Source organism: Peromyscus leucopus, chromosome 5 (genome assembly GCF_004664715.2).
Source record: "Peromyscus leucopus breed LL Stock chromosome 5, UCI_PerLeu_2.1, whole genome shotgun sequence".
NCBI lineage: Eukaryota > Metazoa > Chordata > Mammalia > Rodentia > Cricetidae > Peromyscus > Peromyscus leucopus.
Window position 1 is genome coordinate 11,092,825 of NC_051067.1, and position 19,528 is coordinate 11,112,352.

Consider the following 19,528-nt stretch of genomic DNA (forward strand, 5'->3'; position numbering starts at 1 on the left):
TGAGGCTAACCTGGTCTACAAAGTGGGTTCCAGGACAGCCAAGCCTACAAAGAAAACGTGAATCAGAAAAACAATAACAAACAAAAGACAAAAACAAAAAACAAAACAAAAACAAACGAAAAGAAACAGGAAAGATACTGCAGTATAGCAAAGTAAGGAGTCAGCATCAGTATTCATTAGGAAAATGCAGATTAGCTCATACATTGTCACCACCCTTGTCTCCAGGCTCTTCTTCGGATATTCCAGGACGCCTGTGTCTAGCTGTGCCCCAGGAGCCTTCATTTGGGCTCTTCACTCCCCTGGTGTGTGCTGGGTGCTGTCACAGCCTTGGCTGGCTCCCATTCCCTGACCCTCTTAGCAGAGAGTCTGCTGGCCTCCTTCCTTCTGGCTGCCAATCCTGAAGCATCCTGACAGCTGTCTCCTACACAGGAGTGTGCCAGTCAACCCCAGGATTCCTTTCTCCTGCTATTTCCCAGGCTCTGGACTCTTCATCCACAGAAATGTGAAATAATACATGTTGACTGGAGCTCTTGTGTTTGGGGCAGTTTGTTAAACCGCAATTGGTAACAAATAAAGGCAGTCAGGAAAATGAAACTCCGTGTTGGCTTTTGTTCGAAGTCACATTTAGCTAACCATGGAGAAAGCTTGTGTTTTAACATCTTCAATTTGACTTGTTTTGTCCTTCTGTTGTGAATCAACAGGAGGGAATCAGATGGAGGGGAAAGCAGTCAGAGTTATGCATATGGGAATTTAGAGGAACCAGAAACTGTGCAAAGATATTTGTAAAAGAGTCTTAAGGAGTCCCGTTTCATAGCCCACAAGTCTGATCCCAGCCCAGAATCTATCTATCTCTCTCTCTCTCTCTCTCTCTCTCTCTCTCTCTCTCTCTCTCTCTGTGTGTACATGTGTTATTTTTTTTAGTCAATGGTTGAGAATATGAATCTATGGTAGAATTTGTGTAGTATGTGCAAGGTCCTGGGTCTAATCCCCAGTAACACACACACACACACACACACACACACACAAAAAAAAAAAAAAAAAAAAAAAAAAAAAAAAAACAATCAAATAAAACCAAAACCAGATCTTGTTTTTGGGATGCGGTTGTGTGAAAACAGCAAAGGTAGTCGGGAGATGGTTAATGAGAGATTTCCCCTGAAAGTCACACAGGAACAAACAACACAACCATGGAGGCAATGGGCCTGGACTTTCAAGCTCCACAGTGACAGAGCTCAGAGGACCCTTCTCTGCAGCCCTGTCTGGTCTCCCTAAGTCCGGACAGTGGGATTGGTCCAGGCTGGAGACAGGCTCAGTGTTCACAGTGCTGTGTGAGTGTGAAGACTTAGACTCACCAGCATCCAGGTGAGAGCTGTGTCCAGGTGTGCATCTGTCACTCCAGCACCGGGGCAAGAGGAACAAGAGGGTGGCAGAGGATAGGCAGAGACAGATTCATCCAGGGACTTTGCTAAAACGGCAAGCTACAGGTTCGGTGAGAGACTGTCCTCACAAGATAAGGGGCAAGCAATAGAGAAAGAACCTGTTGACTTGCAGCCTCCACACAAAACACATGGAGGTGATTACACGTGCATGAACACACACACACACACACACACACACACACACACACACACACACACACTTGAGTGCTCCAAGCCAACTCTTAGACTTTGCTTATTCTAAAGGGATACTTAAGGTGAAAAGAGGAAAACTCTAAAGATACACCTCTGGCAACCTTTGACCCATGCTTGAAGAAAGATGGTCTGGCCAGGTGTGGCTTGGCATCTTCTCCCAAGTAGCCCCTGGTAGGCTACAATCGACCCCTCATAAAGCCCATTAAAGTGAAGACTGGAACTGGGGGAAATATTCCCCAACCAAATCGGGCTGGAGTGTGGGGTCAGGGCCAGCTCAGGCTTTTTGTGAATAGACCACAGCGACTCATTTTATGCCATGCCTGAGGTTGTGAGGGTCATTTTCAGGAGAGCAAGCTCACAGACCTTGTTCCCTCACCCCAATTAACCTGGACTGGAGTCCCAGCAAACACTGGTCAGCTGGTAATTAGTTAAACAGCACAAAGCAAACAAGGGAGAGGAAGGAGACTCTAAATGCTATCTCCAAGAGAGAAAAAACAAAGACATTTCCCCAGCTCCAAACAAGAGGACCAGATCTGTGCATGTGCTAAGCAAAAGAAAGAATAATCAAGAAAGCATGCAATCTGAATTGCGTACAAATGTCTTTTTATAAATGAAGTAAATTACATTTGCACGTTTTGGGGGATTCTGCAGAGAACAAATAGCATTCTGCTCTTTATGTGTAAAAAGACACAATTTACTTTCAACAGTAAACTATAGTAGGCCACTGGGACTTCAGATACCATCGCCTTCCCGCGGGCAGCCTCCTTGCTGCTGCACTTGCAGTTTTTGCTCATTTTTTGGAGGGTCCTGATTGTTCCCGAGGGGCTTGGCAGGGCGCCTGTTAGGACCTGGCCGGTTATTTTCTGGAACATCTCTGCGAAGTCCACACCTCACCTCTCATGCATCCCTGCCTGGGATTTTGAAGACCTGGTAACTAAGTTCTCATGGAGGTGAGGTTGACTTGGTTAAGTGTTGCCTAGTTTCTGATTTGTGACCCAGGTCCCCAGGTTTCCAGGACTCTGATGGTGGGTGGCAACAGTTTCGGGTACCTGGGAGTGTGGATGAACCGGAGGCTCCACCTTTGTGCCTAAAGGTCCGGAGGCGCTGGCGGGAAGGCAAATATAGCAGGCAGCTCCTTGGACGCGGGGGCGGACAGGGCTCCTTCCCGCGCGCTGGGGTCGCCGCCCTCGAGTCGCTCCGGCAGAGGGCGCCGGTGCCGGCCTCTCTGCCCATCGGGGCGGGCGAGCCAGGGACCCTGCCTCCTGCGCGCCCGCCCGCATTCCGCCCCCCGCGCTGGTCCCGGCCGCCGGCCGGACGCCCGAGCCTGCTCTCCGGAGCCTCCGCAGCCGAGAGGCTCATCGGGACAGAGAGAAAGGGACGGCAGAGTGGCCTTCGAAGGGAACCAGCTTGGGAAGCGCGGGGGAGGAAAGCGCGGACGTGTGGCGCGGAGGGGCGGAGGCGCCCCGGCCCGAAACCCAAAGGCCGAGCGCGCAGCAGGCGACCGAGCACCCATGGCCCGCAGCATGGCTCGGGGCTGGGCGCGGCCGAGGCGCGCGCCTCTGTGCGCCCGGACAGTCTGGACGGCCGCGGCACTCCTGCTCTGGACACCCTGGACCGCAGGTAAGGACCCTGCGTGCGCACTCCGAGCATCGCCCGATCCTCCGCCGCTCTCTACCGGCCGCCTCGTGGGCGCCGGTGATCCCGATCGAGGGGCGCCAGGCAAGGCCACACTCTGCGCGCTCGGCGCCAGCTTGGGCCCGTGCCCTTAGTCGCCTGGGGCTGATTCCAATGAGATGCGCTCTAGGGACCACTAAGTGTTTCCACAGGCCGGGACGGGCAGCGGCAGGGAGCTTTTCGAAAGTGCGTCCCAGTCGGGATGTGCATCCATAGACGTGCTCCGTGTGTCCCAAGACCGGGACTCCATCGATTCTTCCCAGGTCACCCTTCCAATGCACGTGCATCCCTTGTACCTCGCCCTCAGATGAGAGTTACTCTTTTTCTCAGGGCAGTGGGGGACACATGGTCGAAGGTCTTGGTTTTCCTTTTGTTGTAATTGTTTGCCAAAGTGGTGTTTGGCGGGCCCTGAGTAGTGGGGGCTTGGCCCCCAGGACACGATACTGTGCGGCGGAAAGAAGAGTCGCCCCCCCTCCCCCCCGCGTAGAGTTTCCTTCTCCTCTGGGGATTCTGTGCGTGCTTGGTTAGGACTCAGGAGACCCCGTCAATAACACAGTGTTTTGGAGAATACTTGGGCAGAAATGATTGTGGTGGCCTGAGGAGATGGAGATGATCCTCCCAGTGCTAACCCCAGAGCATCTATTGGCACGCAGGTTTGCGGCCTGAATCCGCTTGGGTGAGGGAAGGCTCAAGAGGATCAGGGGCTCAAGAAGTTTAAATTTCCGTGAGAAGTGCCATCCTGGGACAGCTGCCTTACTGTCCCCCAGCCGCCAGCGTTCCTGCAAGCAGGTGAGAATTAGGGAGCAGGGGCAGGCAGCAGGGTTCCAGGCTCTTCTCCAGTCCTGCTGTGCAGGGCGCTTTCTCTGATGGGGCCCAAGGGAGGAGAGAAATGATGAGCAGCTTTTCCAGGGCGGCCTTAGGGCTTAAGCTGATGCTGATGGCGTCCAACGTTTCTGATGACTTGATTTGCATTGGTACCTCCCTGTCCACAAAGGCAGGAGCCGCTGGGTGCAGGATGAGAGTGGAGCATATCCTAAATTCATGTCATTACCAAACTGCCCTTTGCAAGAATTCACTCTTACTCTACCATCAAGAATTTCTTTTGAAACTAGGGGTTCGTAAACTGGTCGCCTCCACAGGAATTTCGGCCTTTGCTGGTAGCCATGAGGCCCCTGCTAATTCTGCAGCCTGGGGCGTCTTGAGATGGGCGAGGGATGGATCTGCTCTGGTGAGGTCTGATGCGATGAAGGAGCATGAAGCCTTGGTTGCTTAAAATCAAGTTTGTAACCAGAAAGGCAATGTCCGCCCACATTTTGGATGTAGCAGTTGGAGGGATGTAGCAGTTGGAGGGATGTAGAAGTTGGAGGGATGTAGCAGTTGGAGGGATGTAGCAGTTGGAGGGATGTAGAAGTTGGAGGGATGTAGCAGTTGGAGGGATGTAGCAGTTGGAGGGATGTAGCAGTTGGAGCGCCACCTTCACAGGTGGAGATCCGCCTGCACTCTGGAGGAAAGGAAAGCCATCAGAGGGGTTTTCTTTCCTTCTTTTTCCTTTTTTTTTTTTTTTTTGAGCCTTATGTGGAAGTAATTTTTCTTTGCTAGTGAAATGAAACTACCATCTACAGAAAGAGTAGGCCGTGTTTCTCTTCTTTCTGGATTGCTTGCTAGTTAAGTCGACAGAAAACACACACACACACACACACACACACACACACACACACACACACACAGATAGGGAAATTATTACAGAAAATTTGGTTGCTTGAGATCTTTTTTGTTGTCAAGGAGTGAGTCTCAACAATTGGGGAGTTCTGTACTTGAAATGATTTGGGATGTAAAAATATGGAAAGGTTATTTTTAAAGGGCGGATGTTCTTATCCCATATTTTTATAGGAAGACTCCATTCCCTAAGGACACAAGTACCTGCTCTGGGCCTCTACTCAGAGTTCGGGAGGGCAGGAGTGATGAGCTTTTAGCCTTCTCCTGCCACTCAGTTTGGCGGGACCCCGTTGGCTCCTGGCCCAGATCCCTGGACTGGTGGTCACAGTACCCAAGGACAGTCTTTTAGAAGAGAAGACATGAGATCATCTCATGTAAGAAGACTGTGGAAACAGAAAAGACTTTTGTGTACATAGGAAAACATGTTTTTCTTATTATGGCAGAGCACCAAGCAAGGAAGAGCTACACATTTGAAACTTTGCAGTGTTTAATAACAGTTTCAGGTTGAGCCCTGACATCCAGGCGAGAAGATTGTCACCTTGAGAAGCTGGGCATCGTGGACCCCTGTGGCACATACAGTGCCAGTGAAGGGGTTCGATCAACCAGGTCTCATTTAAAACAAAACAGCCGCAAACATTCCTTTCCTCCTGGGGAGCCAGAACCCTGGGCCTCCTGCATGTTAGGTTGGCACTCTACCACTGAGCTACATCCCCAGCCTCGTGGCTGCACTTGATTTAGTTCACCTGGTCCGGTTAGAAAGCCAACAAGAATTCTGCTTGGTATTTTTGCATGGGAAGAAAAAACAAAAACAAAAGCGCTGCCTTAAAACTGTGCATTTCTGGGAGCCGTTTTGACGAGGGTCCTCTGCAGACTTATGGAAGGAAGCAGCGGAGCGGAGTCTCTGTTTGTATTGGAGAACGCTGTGCCTGTTGTCTGCGTGGAGCCTAGCTGTCATTGGTGTTTGTATGACTGGCACTGACGCTCTCTCTGAACTGAGGCTCTCTCTCTTGTCCGCTTAAACAGCCTAGTCCTTGCCTGGGGGACTGAGCAGCCCGCACTGACGGAGCCGCACTTCATGCAGGCCTTTTTTGGGAGATACCTTTTTCTGAAGGAAATGGGATACTCAGGGGTTGGCTCCTTTGACTGGGAGGGGAGGTGAATCCTCTTGGGAGGTATTTCAACCCGGAACTGACTCTCCTTTAAAGTGAGTTGTGGGGTAGACCAGTATGGGAAGGTGTCATTAGGAAACACTGGTTATAACCACTACTACTAAATGTTATGCCTGCCTGAAGGTTCATGGAGTGTCCCCTAAGGTGACATAGGTCTCCCGGTATTTATCTGCGGGTTGTCTGGGGACCTGGAGAGGAAATAGTGATAGACACTGTTCCTTACTACCCATTGGTGACCACTGGGTTGCTTTGCTGAACCCTAATCGGGATTCCCTGGCTGGGACTGCTCTTCATGAGGCTGTTTCCTTCTTGGGGAACTCCAGTGACTGCTTGGAGGGGACCCCACTCCACAATGCCTAACACACAGGGTTTCACAGCAGAGCCAGGGTTATGTTTTTCTATGGTGTGTGTGGTTACTAGTCATTTTGTGGAAAGGGCTGTTGGCTAAAAAGGACATTTGGCCACTGTGACTTTGGGGGTCTTAGGTTTGCACCATTCCATTGATCCACTAGTCCCATTGAGGGGCTCAGTGGGTGGTGTAACCTCTCCAGTTTGGGACTTAAAAAAAAAAAATCAAAGTAACTGGAGGAGCTGCAGCCCACGAATTATGGCGGCAGCTGACTGGTGCTCCAGAGGCCCTTTTTTGTCTAGCATGTATTTATTTGGTTTTGTTGAAGAGCCTGCCAAGTTGGAAACGAGGGCGGCACAGCTCTGCTTACATGTGCAGTGCTCATAAAAACTGTCTAGGGTGTAATCTGTTGGAAGTTATATTGACAGAGTGGCCAAGGAGCAGTTGGTTGGACCATGTTGAAGGTTTTCATAACACTTTTCAAGTAGGATTGTTTTTAGTTTGGTTAGCTCACTGATGAGATTTCTGGGTGTGTTTTCTTTAAGTTCTAATTCTGATAGCACCCCCCATCAGAAAACCAAAGGGAAGGAAATAATTACAGAAAAAAAAAATGAGCCTAATTCAACTAAGTAGCTTGGCCTCTCGAAGGTCTTAAGCCCCAATGGGAAGTGTGTGTGCGTTTAATTGTGTTGGAATGAGCTTCAGTAAGCACTCTGCCACTTCTGAGATGTTATCAGGAGAATGTGGCTGCTGCCCAGAACCTCCAGGAGGTGGGGAGGGCTCCCCCGCCATCACCAATACCCCCAGCCTAATGGCTTCCACGTCCTCCTGGAAGGACAGCTAACTGGATGTACCGTTAAATTACAGAAATATTTTGGCTTTAACTCTTTGTACCTTTTATGCTGCGGAATATAGGAACTTCCAAGTGCATGTGACTATTTAAATTAAAAATTATTTAACGTAAAAAAATACATCACTGGCCTCATGGCAGATGCCCTTACCACATGTGGCCAGCTGGGATTTGATGGGGAATTGCATTGACTCTGGGTTGTGTTCAGTAGTATTGGTTTCCTTACAGTGTTGCCTTCAGTTCATAAACACAGATTATTTAAGTCTTTCATTTCATTCATCAATGTTTTATAGTCTGCAATCTTTTGAGTATTTTGCTTCCACAGTTAACAAACAATGCCTAAGTTTTTTCTCTCTTTTTTGGGTGTTATTATAATTGAAATTGCTTTCTTAATTTCCTTTTTTATGTGTGTGTTATTTGTTATTAGTAAGTGTATAGAAGTTAGCTTATACAGACTGATTTTTTTTCTGTGAATTTGCAGAATTTATTTGCTCATCTGTGGATCTTAGCCTCTCTATAGGATCGTATAAGTCAGCTGCAGACAGACAACTGTACTTCTCCCTTATTTATGTATTCACTCTAATTGTTCCACCACTGTGCTGAACATGGGTCCACAGAAGACACCCTGTTTTGTTCTGATCTTGGAGGGAAACCTTTCAGCCTGTATTGTGTTCAGAGACTTTCCTTCTGTTCTCAGTGTATTCTTCAACTCTTGGTATGCTTTGCCTTTCAGAACACGTTGAAGCTCTGCTCATTCAAACTAAATTCTAAAATATTAGAGTCCAGTATAGTGGTGCATGCCTCTAATCCCAGCACCAGGGAGGCAGAGGCAGAGGCAGATCAATCTCTGATTTTGAGGCCAGCCTAATCTATATAGTGAGTTCGAGGACAGCAAGGACTGTGTAGAGAGACCCTGTTTCAAAATAGACAAACAAACAAGCAAACACTTTTGGAGAATGTAAAAGTAAGTCCCAAAGAGGTCCAGGAAACTAGAACTGAATGCCAGTAGGTAGGCAAGTCTTATTATAAATGGTGACTGGACACCATTGGGGTCCAGGAGAGAGACCCTTAGTTCCTGTCAGTGATGCTTTGATTGTGTAGCCTCAGCGGATGGGGAAAACCAAACACCATCTGCAAACACACCCGGCCTTCACCTCAGTAGCATAGGTTTTCCATTGGGAATTGGCACTTTGTATAAACAACAGGATTGAGTGAATGGGAAGCGTGCTCAGTGCTGCAGCGAGGCATCTCTCTGCAGGATGAGTGGGGATACACATGTGCAATGGGGGAAGGCAGGGGCGATCTGGAGGAGCGGGTTGGAATTGGAGGTGTCCGTATGACTCCTATGTAACCACACTAGATGTAACATTCAATAGCAGACCATAGTTTTTAAACCATATTCATTTTTTTCATAACAGCTGTTCTTAGCACCTCATTACGACTAAGTGTTCCTGGTTCCCAATCTTTATTGCTCTAAACCCTGGTACACATTAAAGGAGCTGGATTGCCTTGGAGGGATGGCTGAAGATATACCATGACAAGGAAGACCAAGCCGAGCCTGGAACATGTTCTTGGGGTAGAGAGTGGGGTCAGAGGTCTGAAACAGGGGGTGTGTTGACAGCACTCAGGGACCAGTCGGAAGGCTCTCCAGTGGCCTAACGTGGGGCAATGAGACCAGCATGGACAGAGTGGAAGTCTGTGACTCAATATGGACAGAAAATGAATCAGAAAGTCATATGTGAGTCTTGTAGACTCGTGGTGTCACACAAATGTGTCTTCCCACAGTTCTGGGAGGTGGCAGTACAGACAGTGAGTCGTAATGGCCACAGTTTGGAAATGGTTTGTGAGAGTGTGTTGCAATCCAGCTCCAACCTGTTGAAGGGTTCTTGGGAGGAGGAAAGAGGAATGAGGAAGTATTAGATAGCAAGATAGCTAGACACAAGAGAGTTTCGGGAGGGCCCAGGGTCAATACCCAGCCACCTTCTCCTTTATTCCAAAGGGCTTTTATCCAATGCCAAGGGGAGAGGCAAAAGACCTCCCCCTTGCAAGATCAAAGCACAGCAGTACAGCCAAGTGCAGACCCTTCCAAACACCTGGTAACCACGCCTGTGGCGAAATCATCCCATTATGCAGCCCTGCTGGGTAAAGCAAGCTCAAATTCTCTGACCTTGAGTAATTTGGGCCCCCACAATTGTTCAGGACAATCTTCTTTCCATCTTCCACTTGTTAGTGGCTCTTATGCAACTAGAATTGCTAAATGATCTTATAAGTAAAAACTTGGAGCCAGATTTTGGGGTGAAGCTGAAAGATCAGAGGAACAGAACAAGCCCCTGCCTCCAGCTTTTACCTCACCAACTCCTCAGCCCAAGAGAGAGCTACTTCCTGTGTTCTCACACCTATATACCATGCCATCTTACTTTCTCTCTCTGCCCAGCTACATGACTTCTTCTTTCTGCCCAGTTCTATCACTTCCTGTCTATCTATACAGACCTCCAGACCTCTATGGTTAACTAGTGTTGGGATTAAAGGCATGTGCCACCAGGCCTGGCTCTGTTTCCAGTTTGGCCCTGAACTCACAGAGATCCCGATGATGTCTGCCTCCCGAATGCTAGGATTAAAGATGTGTGTTATCACTGCCTGACCTTTATTTTATGCTTTATTTTAGAGCACAAATAAAATATAACCACACTCCTGGTTTCCTTGTCTTGCACCCATGTCTGTCTTTACCCCAATTCTGGCCTCACATGGTCTCACTCCTTCAGTTCAGAAGACCATTACTAGAGTTTACCTTGAATCTTGGATGCATTCATCTCAAATTCCTTATTACCACCACAAATATGCTTTTCAGGGTGGGTCTCATCTGAATTCTGAGTGGTCATGGATTTTGAGGGAACACTTAACTTTAATACATAAATGACTAGGTGAGGTGGAGGAAGCCAGGGGGACTCATAGTGAACAAGATGTCTTCTAATCAGTGCGGAGATTATGTGGATTGTGTTGGGTGGGGCCCACAATGAGTATCGAGTCTAAGAAAGAAGTGGGCTGAGGACGGAGCTAGAAGTGTCCTGCCTGGTCTGCAGCCGCTGAGACCCAAATAAATACACAGAGGCTTATATTAATTATGAACTGTATGACCATTAGCTCAGGCTTATTACTGACTAGCTCTTACATTTAAATTAACCCATAATTCTTATCTATGTTTAGCCACATAAACCTTTTCTCAGTTCTGCCTTGCCATCTTGCTTCCTCTGTGTCTGGCTGGTGACTCCTGACTCTGCTCTTCCTCTTCCCAGAATTCTCCTTGTCTGCTTATCCCACCTATACTTCCTGCCTGGCTACTGGCCAATCAGCATTTTATTTATCAATCAATCAGAGCAACACACATTCACAGCATCCAGAACGACATCCCATAGCAACTGAGTCTTAGTGATGGACTGAACAGCGAATGTGCATGCTCTCAATTCCATAGTTTTCCTTAACCTGCAAGGGGATAATAAATAACTAGACCAGAGAGAGCAGATATGACCTTCTCTAGGTGACCAGAAATGTCTGGTCAAGATCATCAAGGACAAGAATCAGGTCATAAAGCAAGATTGGCAGGCTCAGGGAGGGTCCTATTCGGAACAACTTTGTTGTGTTATTAGCAGTCAGTGTTGTGTAAGGTAGGGAGTTTGCAGGACAATGAATATAAAAGGCCACAGATTTACAAAAGGAGTTTGACTTTGTCATCAAGACAGTACAAGCTAGAATGCAGTTTTCCTTTGCTCTTGACTCCTTCCCATGACTAAGTGAGAGGGAGTGGCGGGAGTCAGAGCAGTATAGGGGGATAGCAGTTGGTGTGCAGCTTGCCAGTTTCAGGGTGATTGGCACCGCCTGCTAGCACATACTCCGTGGTCTGATGACCGGTGAGCATGAGGCTTTGGTACACTGAAACCACAGAAAATCTGCAGGTCATGTAAGCTAGATAGGCAGTGTTCTCTCTCCAGTGCGGGTTACACACTGGATACACACTGGTTACAGGGACCACACGTCAGCACAGGGCTCTGTGGATCCCAACAGAGGCAGTTTCAAGTCTTTCTGGACAGGACAAGGTAAGATTGTAGCAGCAGTGATGTGTCCTGTGTGGTCCTTTAGACTGTCTCAGTGCGCTTGCTCCTTCCCACCTTCCTCTGCTCTGCTTCTGACCAGCTGTCCTTGAAATAAAGTCTTAGGGTGCAGAGGGGGGGGTCTCACATTAACTGTTTATTTTCTTCTTCATCCTAATAAAGAAGCTGCCTTCTGGTGTGGTTCAGGATTCAGGAGCTCCAGTGAGCCCTATCCTGTATCCTTCCTGTAGGCCCCTAGTGGGAGAAGGCAGCTAGCTTTTTGTTGTTTTTTGTTTGTTTGTTTGTCTAGACAAGGTTTCTCTGTGTAACAGCCCTGGCTGTCCTGGAATTCACTCTGTAGCCCAGGCTGGCCTGAAACTCACAGAGATCCACCTGCCTCTACCTTCTGAGTGCTGGGATTAAAGGTGTGTGGAAGGCAGCTATCTACTGAGTTGCTGCACCTCCTTTTAGTAAACTATAGATTGAAAATGTTTGAAAAAAGAAATTGAGGAAAGTTTCAAAAACCAAAATGTGAGCTTGTAATATGGAAGTGCCATGTGCAAAAGGTGTCTTGTGGGCCATGTAGACGAGGGATCCTGTGAGCTGTGTGGACAAGGAGTTGTGTGGGCCATGTGGGCAAGGAGTTGTGTGGGCTGTGTGGACAAGGGGGTGTGTGGGCCGTGTGGACAAGGAGTTGTGTTGGCCATGTGGACAAGGGGTGCTGTGGGCCGTGGACAAGGGGTGCTGTGGGTGCTGTGTGACTGCAGGCAATGTCGGGATGATTGCTCTCACATGGAAAGAACAGAGTGGGTCAGGATGTTTAGTTCTTTTCTCTGAGAGACTTAACTGTCTGCTGATTTTGGTGTCCTGTGTGCCCTGGAATAGACTGTGGATGGACCTGGACAGACTAATGGAGTGGGGGCTGCTGACATCAGGAGTGGGTCACCCCATCCATCACCATCCATCTTGTTTTTTAAAACCAGAGTTTGTGAGGAAGCAGGTGGGAATCAGTTTAGTGGGTAACCCCAATAATGCTTTTTTTTTGTTGTTGGTTTGTTTGTTTTGAGACAGGGTTTCTCTGTGTAGTCCGTGCTGTCTTAGAACTGGATCTGTAGACCTGCCTGCCTCTGCCTCCCAAGTGCTGAGATTAAAGTGTCTTGGCTCTGACAATTCTTAGGAGCATCAGGGGTGCAGCTGGACTTTTGGGACATCCTGTGAGCAGTTAGAGGGGTGGAGGTTGAGACAGAAATTCATCTTGATTTCTCTGGGAATGCAGACTGCTCTTGGGGAATGGGGGAGGGGTGGGTTGTTCTCTGAACTTATAAAACATTTGGTGCTCATTCCTCTCCAGGCGTTATTTCATGTTACTGTGAATGCTGTGTAAGTCTGTCCCTATTCAGGCCCATGGAATCTCCCAGTGTTCCTCAGATAGTCTGTTTCCCTGGCCAACTGCTTAACTGAAATCCTGGGCATTACACCATGAACTGTAGAAATTCCTTTTCCTGTGTAAGTGGCCACAAGAATAGGAATCTGGGGTATATGGCTGTTTCTGCAGCCCCAAGTTTCCAGTTTGTGTGTGTGCACATATGTGTGTATCTGTGTGTGTGCTTTCTCGTGGGAACGTGTGGCGGCCACACCTTATTTTTTGAGACAGATTCTCTCACTGACCTGCAGCTGATTGTTTCACCCGAATTGGAGACAGTGAGCCTCCTGGGATCTGCCTGGCCCTCTGCCAGGGCTAGCCTTGAAGAATGCCGCCACATCCAGGTTTTATGTGGGTGCTGGAGATCCAGAGTTAGGTCCTCATATTTTGTTTGCAGGTTCTTTACCCACAGAATCATCTCCCATTCCCTAGTTTCCACTTTTAGAGATATTAAAATGAGGGTCATTTTGACGTTTTTATAACATGAATATTGTACTAGTAGGGTTGAATTGTGGTTCCCTCTGCAAAAAAGGAAGATATGCTGTGGTCCAACTCCTGGTTCTTTGGATTGTGACCTTCCTTTAGAGAGTGGCTTTCAGGAGATGATACCATGAGGACTTCGGGTGGGTCCTATTCCTAAGGAACAGTGTCCTACAAAAGGGAGGGTCAGTCAGGTGGTGGTGGTGGCACCACCTTCAATCCCAGCACTCGGGAGGCAGAGGAGGCAGAGGCAGGCAGTTCTCTGTGAGTTCGAGGCCAACCTGGTCTACAGAATGAGTTCCAGGACAGCCAAGGATACACAGGGAAACTCTGTTTTGAAACAACAGCAACAAAAGAACCAAAGACAAAAGGGAGGGTTTGGAAGAGACACCCCAGAAGGAAACAATAGAAAATGTACTGACTGGGAGCGACGGCTTGGCTTCTGGATGGTAGAGCAGCCTAGAACTGGCCTTCTTGGGCACTGGGAAGAGGCCCCCCAGCGACTCCTCCATCTCCCCGTCCCTCCTTTGCTTCAGCCCGGAGTCTGCTGTGGAGCTGCCCGGTCACTGGCACTTTGTTTTGGCAGCTACAGCAGAGTGGAGCCGTTGGACTAATTTTTAATGAACAGGGCTGGGAGAAGAGCTAGTGTGGGCCCAGTATGCCTAAGACGCCGCTGTGACACATCCCTAGTCATAAATTAGGAAATGTTGGGTTTACAGCTTTAGAGGCTGGCAGTCCATGAATCTGGTGCTGCTAGTATGTGGTGAGGGCCTCGTGGAGAGACAGAGCAAGCATTCCAGCTGAGATGTTCTGTTCTTACAAAGCTACCATGATGGCCCCTCTCCTCGTTACCTCGTCTAACCCTAATTATCTCCCAATGGCCCCACTTCCAAATGCTTTTAACAAAAATGTGAGGATTAAGTTTTCAGTGTGTGGATTTCTGAGGTGCACACCCCAGCCCCAGCAAAGTGACACAGACACTTGAGCAAGTGTTCATCACGTGCTGCTGGATGTTGAGTTTGCTTCCAGAGTCAGCGCACAGGAATTTAGTTGATACGAGGTCTGCACTGCTGGCCAAGTGTTGCCAAGCCTGGGGCCTGTGGTGGGGACTGTTGACCCTGCCTCCAGCATGGGTCAGTGTTAGCGTGGAGAGTCAGAGACACTCAGTCTTGGAGTGAGTGTGGTTGAAGACCGCTCTCTACTGTGTTCATCAGGTGGATAGCAGGTCACTGTGTGCCTCCGCACAACTTAGGTCAGCTGGGATCAGGGCACTACTGTCCCGCCGGGAGCTTTGTGGCCACTTTGCCCTGATGACCATGGTCTACAGGGTATGTTTCTTTGCAGGCCCTTATGCAGCAGAGGCCTGCTCCCCAGAGCTCCTGGATCAGCTGCCAACCTGTCCCAGTGCCCTCTCAGGGTAGCTGCCCAGGGAGAGGAGGGCCATGATTAGATTTGAAGCTTTGATGGGGGTAGGCAGTTCTTCACAGAGTCCTCTCAGGTTTCAGAGTGGACCAGGTTGACCAGGGATCATGCGGCTCCCCAGGGACAGCTGCCTGGACCCCTCAAGGACCGAACTGCCCAAACCCAGGCCCAGGACACCCGGCTCCCTACTGTTCTTTGGTCCTTGTTTCCCTTACAGAGGACTAGACAAAAGCAAAAGCCAACAAAAGCAAACATCCTCACTGCTGCTGGGATGTGGCTGTCAACCATTGTGATTCATGGACACATGGGAGCCCTTTGAAGTATGAAGCAGATGGTTTCGCCTCTGGGGACTGGGACCCATAGGAGGGCTTTGTCTCATGTGTGTGTGTGTGTGTGTGTGTGTGTGTGTGTGTGTATGTGTTTGTGTAACAACAGATAGGAAGGGAAGGGGTTCTAGGAAGTGCCCTTTGTCCTTTGAATAACTTGGTACTGTCCTGTTTTTTAAGAGAGGAACAGTTCCTCTTGCAGGAGAAAGAAGAAGGAGATGCCTTGGGCAGGGTGAGATCAGGGTGCAGGGCTGCTTGACCAGCTCCTCTGGAGAAGCATTGAGTCAGTTCACCAATTGGGTGGTGGAGGTGGATGCCCAGGTAGGTGGGCACAGGGGACTAGGTTGTTGAGGGTGACCCAGGTGGCTCTGGGGACTTGAGAGGAGATAGCTTTTTAAGAAGGAACCTACTGACTACTCAGGACAGGAATTCCACTTGGAAGGACTCTGTCTTCTGAGGGTGTTAATAGTTTTGCCAAGAACGTAATTTCTCTCATGAGTCAACTGGCTTGGCTGTGCTTCAGCCTTCCCGAGTTGCTTGCAGTATTCAGTGTGTAATCGTTTTCGTTAGGAACGATGTGGGTTGACAGCCACATCCCAGCAGCGTTTTGAACATAAAATACCCTCATCTTTTCTTTCAATGGGAAAGTCCATTGTTTCGCAAGGTAGAGTGCTGTACCAATTACCTACCTCTCATTAGTGAAGGGTTTAGTATGTTTTCAGAGTTCAGTCAGGGTTCCCTTTATCCCAAACTTTGAATGCATCTGCCTTCTTATCCGAGAAAAGTATATGTCTAAGAGGAAGCTGGAGTCAGATCTCTCCTACTCGACTGTATTTCTACAGACTGTGGAAGCTGTGGCCGGTGGAAAAGGAAAACAGGAAGAAGGAAGGCCAGCATGGAGCACGAAGTGAGCTGTTCAAGATTAAGTTTTAAAAATTCTCTTCATCGTCGCTTTTCTATCTCCAACAAGAGGATGAATCCTTCTGTGAATTTGAGGCTGTGTGTTGGGGTTGGGGGGTTTGAATGAGCTTTGGCTTGGGTCAACTTTTATAAGTATACTGAAGAAGAAAACAGGGATGGAGAATGGAGAGTTGGGGAAGCTTTGCTTGGCTTGGACTAATGCCTTAATTTTTTTAAACCATTTATTTATTTATGTATGTATTTATTGTCTCTGAGTGTTTGGCTGCAAGTACGTCTGTGCACCATTTGTGTGCCTGGTGCCACGGAAGCCAGGAGAGAGTGTCAGATCTCCTGGAACTGGTGTTACAGACAGTTGCGAGCTGCCATTTAGGTGTTGGGGATTGAACCTGGATCCTCTGGGAGAGTAGCCCGTGTCCTCAATTACTGAACTATCTCTTCAACCCTGGACCAACTTTTACAAGGTCACTGAGCCGCCCTTCCCAGGTGAGCCTACAGTGTGCCACTCAGCAGTTGAAGCTGTCAGAACATTCATCTCTACCATGCAGTTTCAGAACCTTTCCACCCCCACCCCACCCCACCTCCGCCTCCTCCCACCCCCTGCCTCCCCCACTCCCCAAGGAACTCCCACACCCATTAGCAATTGGTCTTCATTTCCCCCCCTCCTGTTTCCCATTCTCTGGCAAGCACTAATCTACTTTCTGTCCCTGAGGATTTGACTGGTCTGGAAATTTCATTTAAATGCAATCATGGACCATGTGGCCTTTGAAACTAGCTTCTTCCACTTAGCACTGTTTTTCATAATGGTTTCTGTGCAGTCACTTAGACCACACACGGCGAGGCTCCTCACTGTAATAGTTCCTGTGGGTCTTCCCATGTTATGCAGGTTCTGCTGCCTTGCCAGCTCAGCACTCGGGAGCAAGGCCCAGGACAATCAGGAGTTCAAGGCCAACCTTGAGAACATACGGAGTTCAAAACCAACCCAGGATAGTGAGACCTAGCTCATCAAAACAAAAAAGTGTATTTCCAACTTCCTCATTAAAGAACAAACAACAAACAAAAACCATTGCTAATATCTGTCATTTGTATATGCATAGTTTATTTTTAATTAATTTTAAGTTAGCATACAAAATAATGGGTTTCATTGGGGCTTCTTCTTTCATACTTTGTGTTAGTTTTCCTCCTGCCCTCCACATTCCCCTACCCTGTCCTTGCTGTCCCCTTTTTCCCTGCAGTCCCACTTTTACATGAAACAGCCTTGGTTTTGAGTGTCTGTGTGTTGGCAGTTGTTGAGTATTTGTGGAGTCGCTTCCCAGAAGTGAAATGCCTCTGTCTAAGTTACTACACGCTGAATCTCCATTACTGAAAATGTTTGGGACCAGAGGTGTTTCAGATTTCAGAACTGTTTAGATTTTGGAATACTTTCATACATGTAATGTGTATTTATGGGGGAGCCGCATCTCAATATGAGGCTCACTTCTGTTTTATACACACAAAGCCTGAGAAGTCACTTCTCACGGCATTGTTAGTGTGCCTATTCTTTGCCCATGATCTGTCACAGGCAGCCAGATGTGGAATTTTCTACTTCTGCTGCCATATTGATGTGCAAAATCTTTTGAATCTTGGAGCATTTTGGAGTTTCAGTCTTCGCAGGACAGTGCTAAGCCTGTAGGACTGAAGAAAACTGATAAAGTTGCCCATCCAGAAAGCATTGTGCAGCAGTTTCTTCTGAGTTGAAACATCCCATTCTGGAATACACTCCTTAAGACTCAGGAAGTGGCTAACTCAAAAGTCTCAGGAAGTCCCTGAAACTAATGGATTCAGTAAGTCCCTCCCTCCCTAAGGTTACATAAAAAGAGGAGAGGAGAGGAGCCTCTGGCCTGTGGTGCTGCCTGTAAGTTGTACAGTGAGCTCCAGGGCTCCATGGAAAAGCTCCCTGGTGTTTTGTGCAGTGGATGTCAAGTCCCTGGGAATGCTTAGTGTTTTGTGCATCTGTGAAGAGGACACTTGTTGGTGGGACATTTCATGATGATACCACTAGAGGTGGTAGACATTGGGTTCTTTCCTGAGGTCCTTTGGAAGTGGGCTGGGTTTTGGTGCTCACCTGATTAGCCTCACCTTTCTTCATACTTTAGAGTTGACTCTCTCCTGCTTTTTAAACATGGAGTGTGTGAGCTAAGGGAACAGAGTGACACATCTTTGTGCCACCATCATGCATCAGAAGTCACCTTGGTGGTATTGTTTTGGCATCACAAATTGACCTAATAAGAATTCCCATGGAGCCTGTATTAGTTTTGTGTTATTATAATGAACTACATAACACAGGCTACTGAAAAGGTAGAGAAAGCCCTAGTATGTGGCTCTCAGTTCTGCAGGGTGGCCTTATTCTTGGTTCTCTAGTGAAGGCAGCAAAGTACAGCAGGAATGTGAATTAGAGCAAACACACATTAGGAGCAAGATCAGAGAGTGACTGAGAGGCTGGGGTCCACAGTCCTCTTTCAGGGCACATTCCCAATGACCTAAACCTCCCAATGGACCCCTTCTCAAAGGCTCTAGTGCCTCAGTAGCATACTCCTTGGGACCAAGCCATTGCATGTGGACCCTCTGGGGACCTTCATCTAAACCACAGCAGGTACTCAAAGAAAATTCCGGTGCCCATTTTCTGTGTCTTTTATTGTCTCTTACTCTGTGGATGTTCCTTCCTTAGCATGGTAGCAATGGAATTTGCTTTGTAGGATGGAGTTCATTCTGTCCACTGGCCATGCCGTGGTGAAGCGGTCCTTACTTGCTCTCTAACTGAAAAGTGTAATCTGAGTGAACTCTCACTGACCAACTGGGTTACACTTGAAGCTGCCACGGCCACAAGTGGCACTTGTGACTCTTCTTCTGTGGCAGTGGCTGAGCACTGCTTCCTTGGCTTCCAAGTGGTCAGGTTTAGGAAACTTTGCTTGCAGTCAGAGAGTGACTTGCTTTGTATTTTCTGACACCGTGTTTCCCAAATTGGACCATGGAGGGATTTTATTTTGAGAACTGTTAGGAGAAGTTTGGATGTGGATGTTTATTGTTTCTGGATTTATAGGAACCACAAGAGGATGACCATTCTCCCACAAGATCACTCAGAGCTACAGCATACAAACACACTAAGTAAGTAGCACGAACCCAGCAATCTGCAGAGACCCCTGTCATCCACTGTCAGTAATCTTCCCTGGTTTTCTCCTTTAACCCTACAGCAACATAAAGTGGAGCCTGAGTAAGACTCACAGGTTCCTGATTAATGAGATTCCCAGTTAGTATTCTGAGCTATAGTCAGAATTAGTTCCCAATCCTTGAGACATGTCAGGCGAGCTCTGTGTTCTCTGGACTACAAATGCCAGGTGGCTTTCTAAAGAGGCCTGGAGTGTGTGCAGTGGACATGGGGCTGCTCTTGTGGGTCCCTTGTGCAGATCAGGAAGTTCAGAGGCTCCTTGATGTACAGATTCACTTTCCCT

The 19,528-nt window shown here is 48.1% G+C and overlaps 1 protein-coding gene across 2 annotated transcripts in view; it reads left to right on the forward strand.

Moving 5' to 3' along the window:
* The first annotated feature begins 2,913 nt into the window (after positions 1-2,913).
* The window catches only part of Ror2 (receptor tyrosine kinase like orphan receptor 2), a 184,347-nt gene continuing 167,732 nt past the window's right edge, over positions 2,914-19,528 (forward strand). Inside the window, exon 1 of one of the 2 annotated variants that reach the window (XM_028863789.1) lies at positions 2,914-3,248. In XM_028863789.1, the coding sequence (XP_028719622.1) occupies positions 3,140-3,248 (109 nt within the window). In that variant the 5' untranslated portion in view covers positions 2,914-3,139. The remainder of the gene's footprint in view (positions 3,249-19,528) is intronic. The other variant, XR_005091556.1, reaches the window with a different exon arrangement.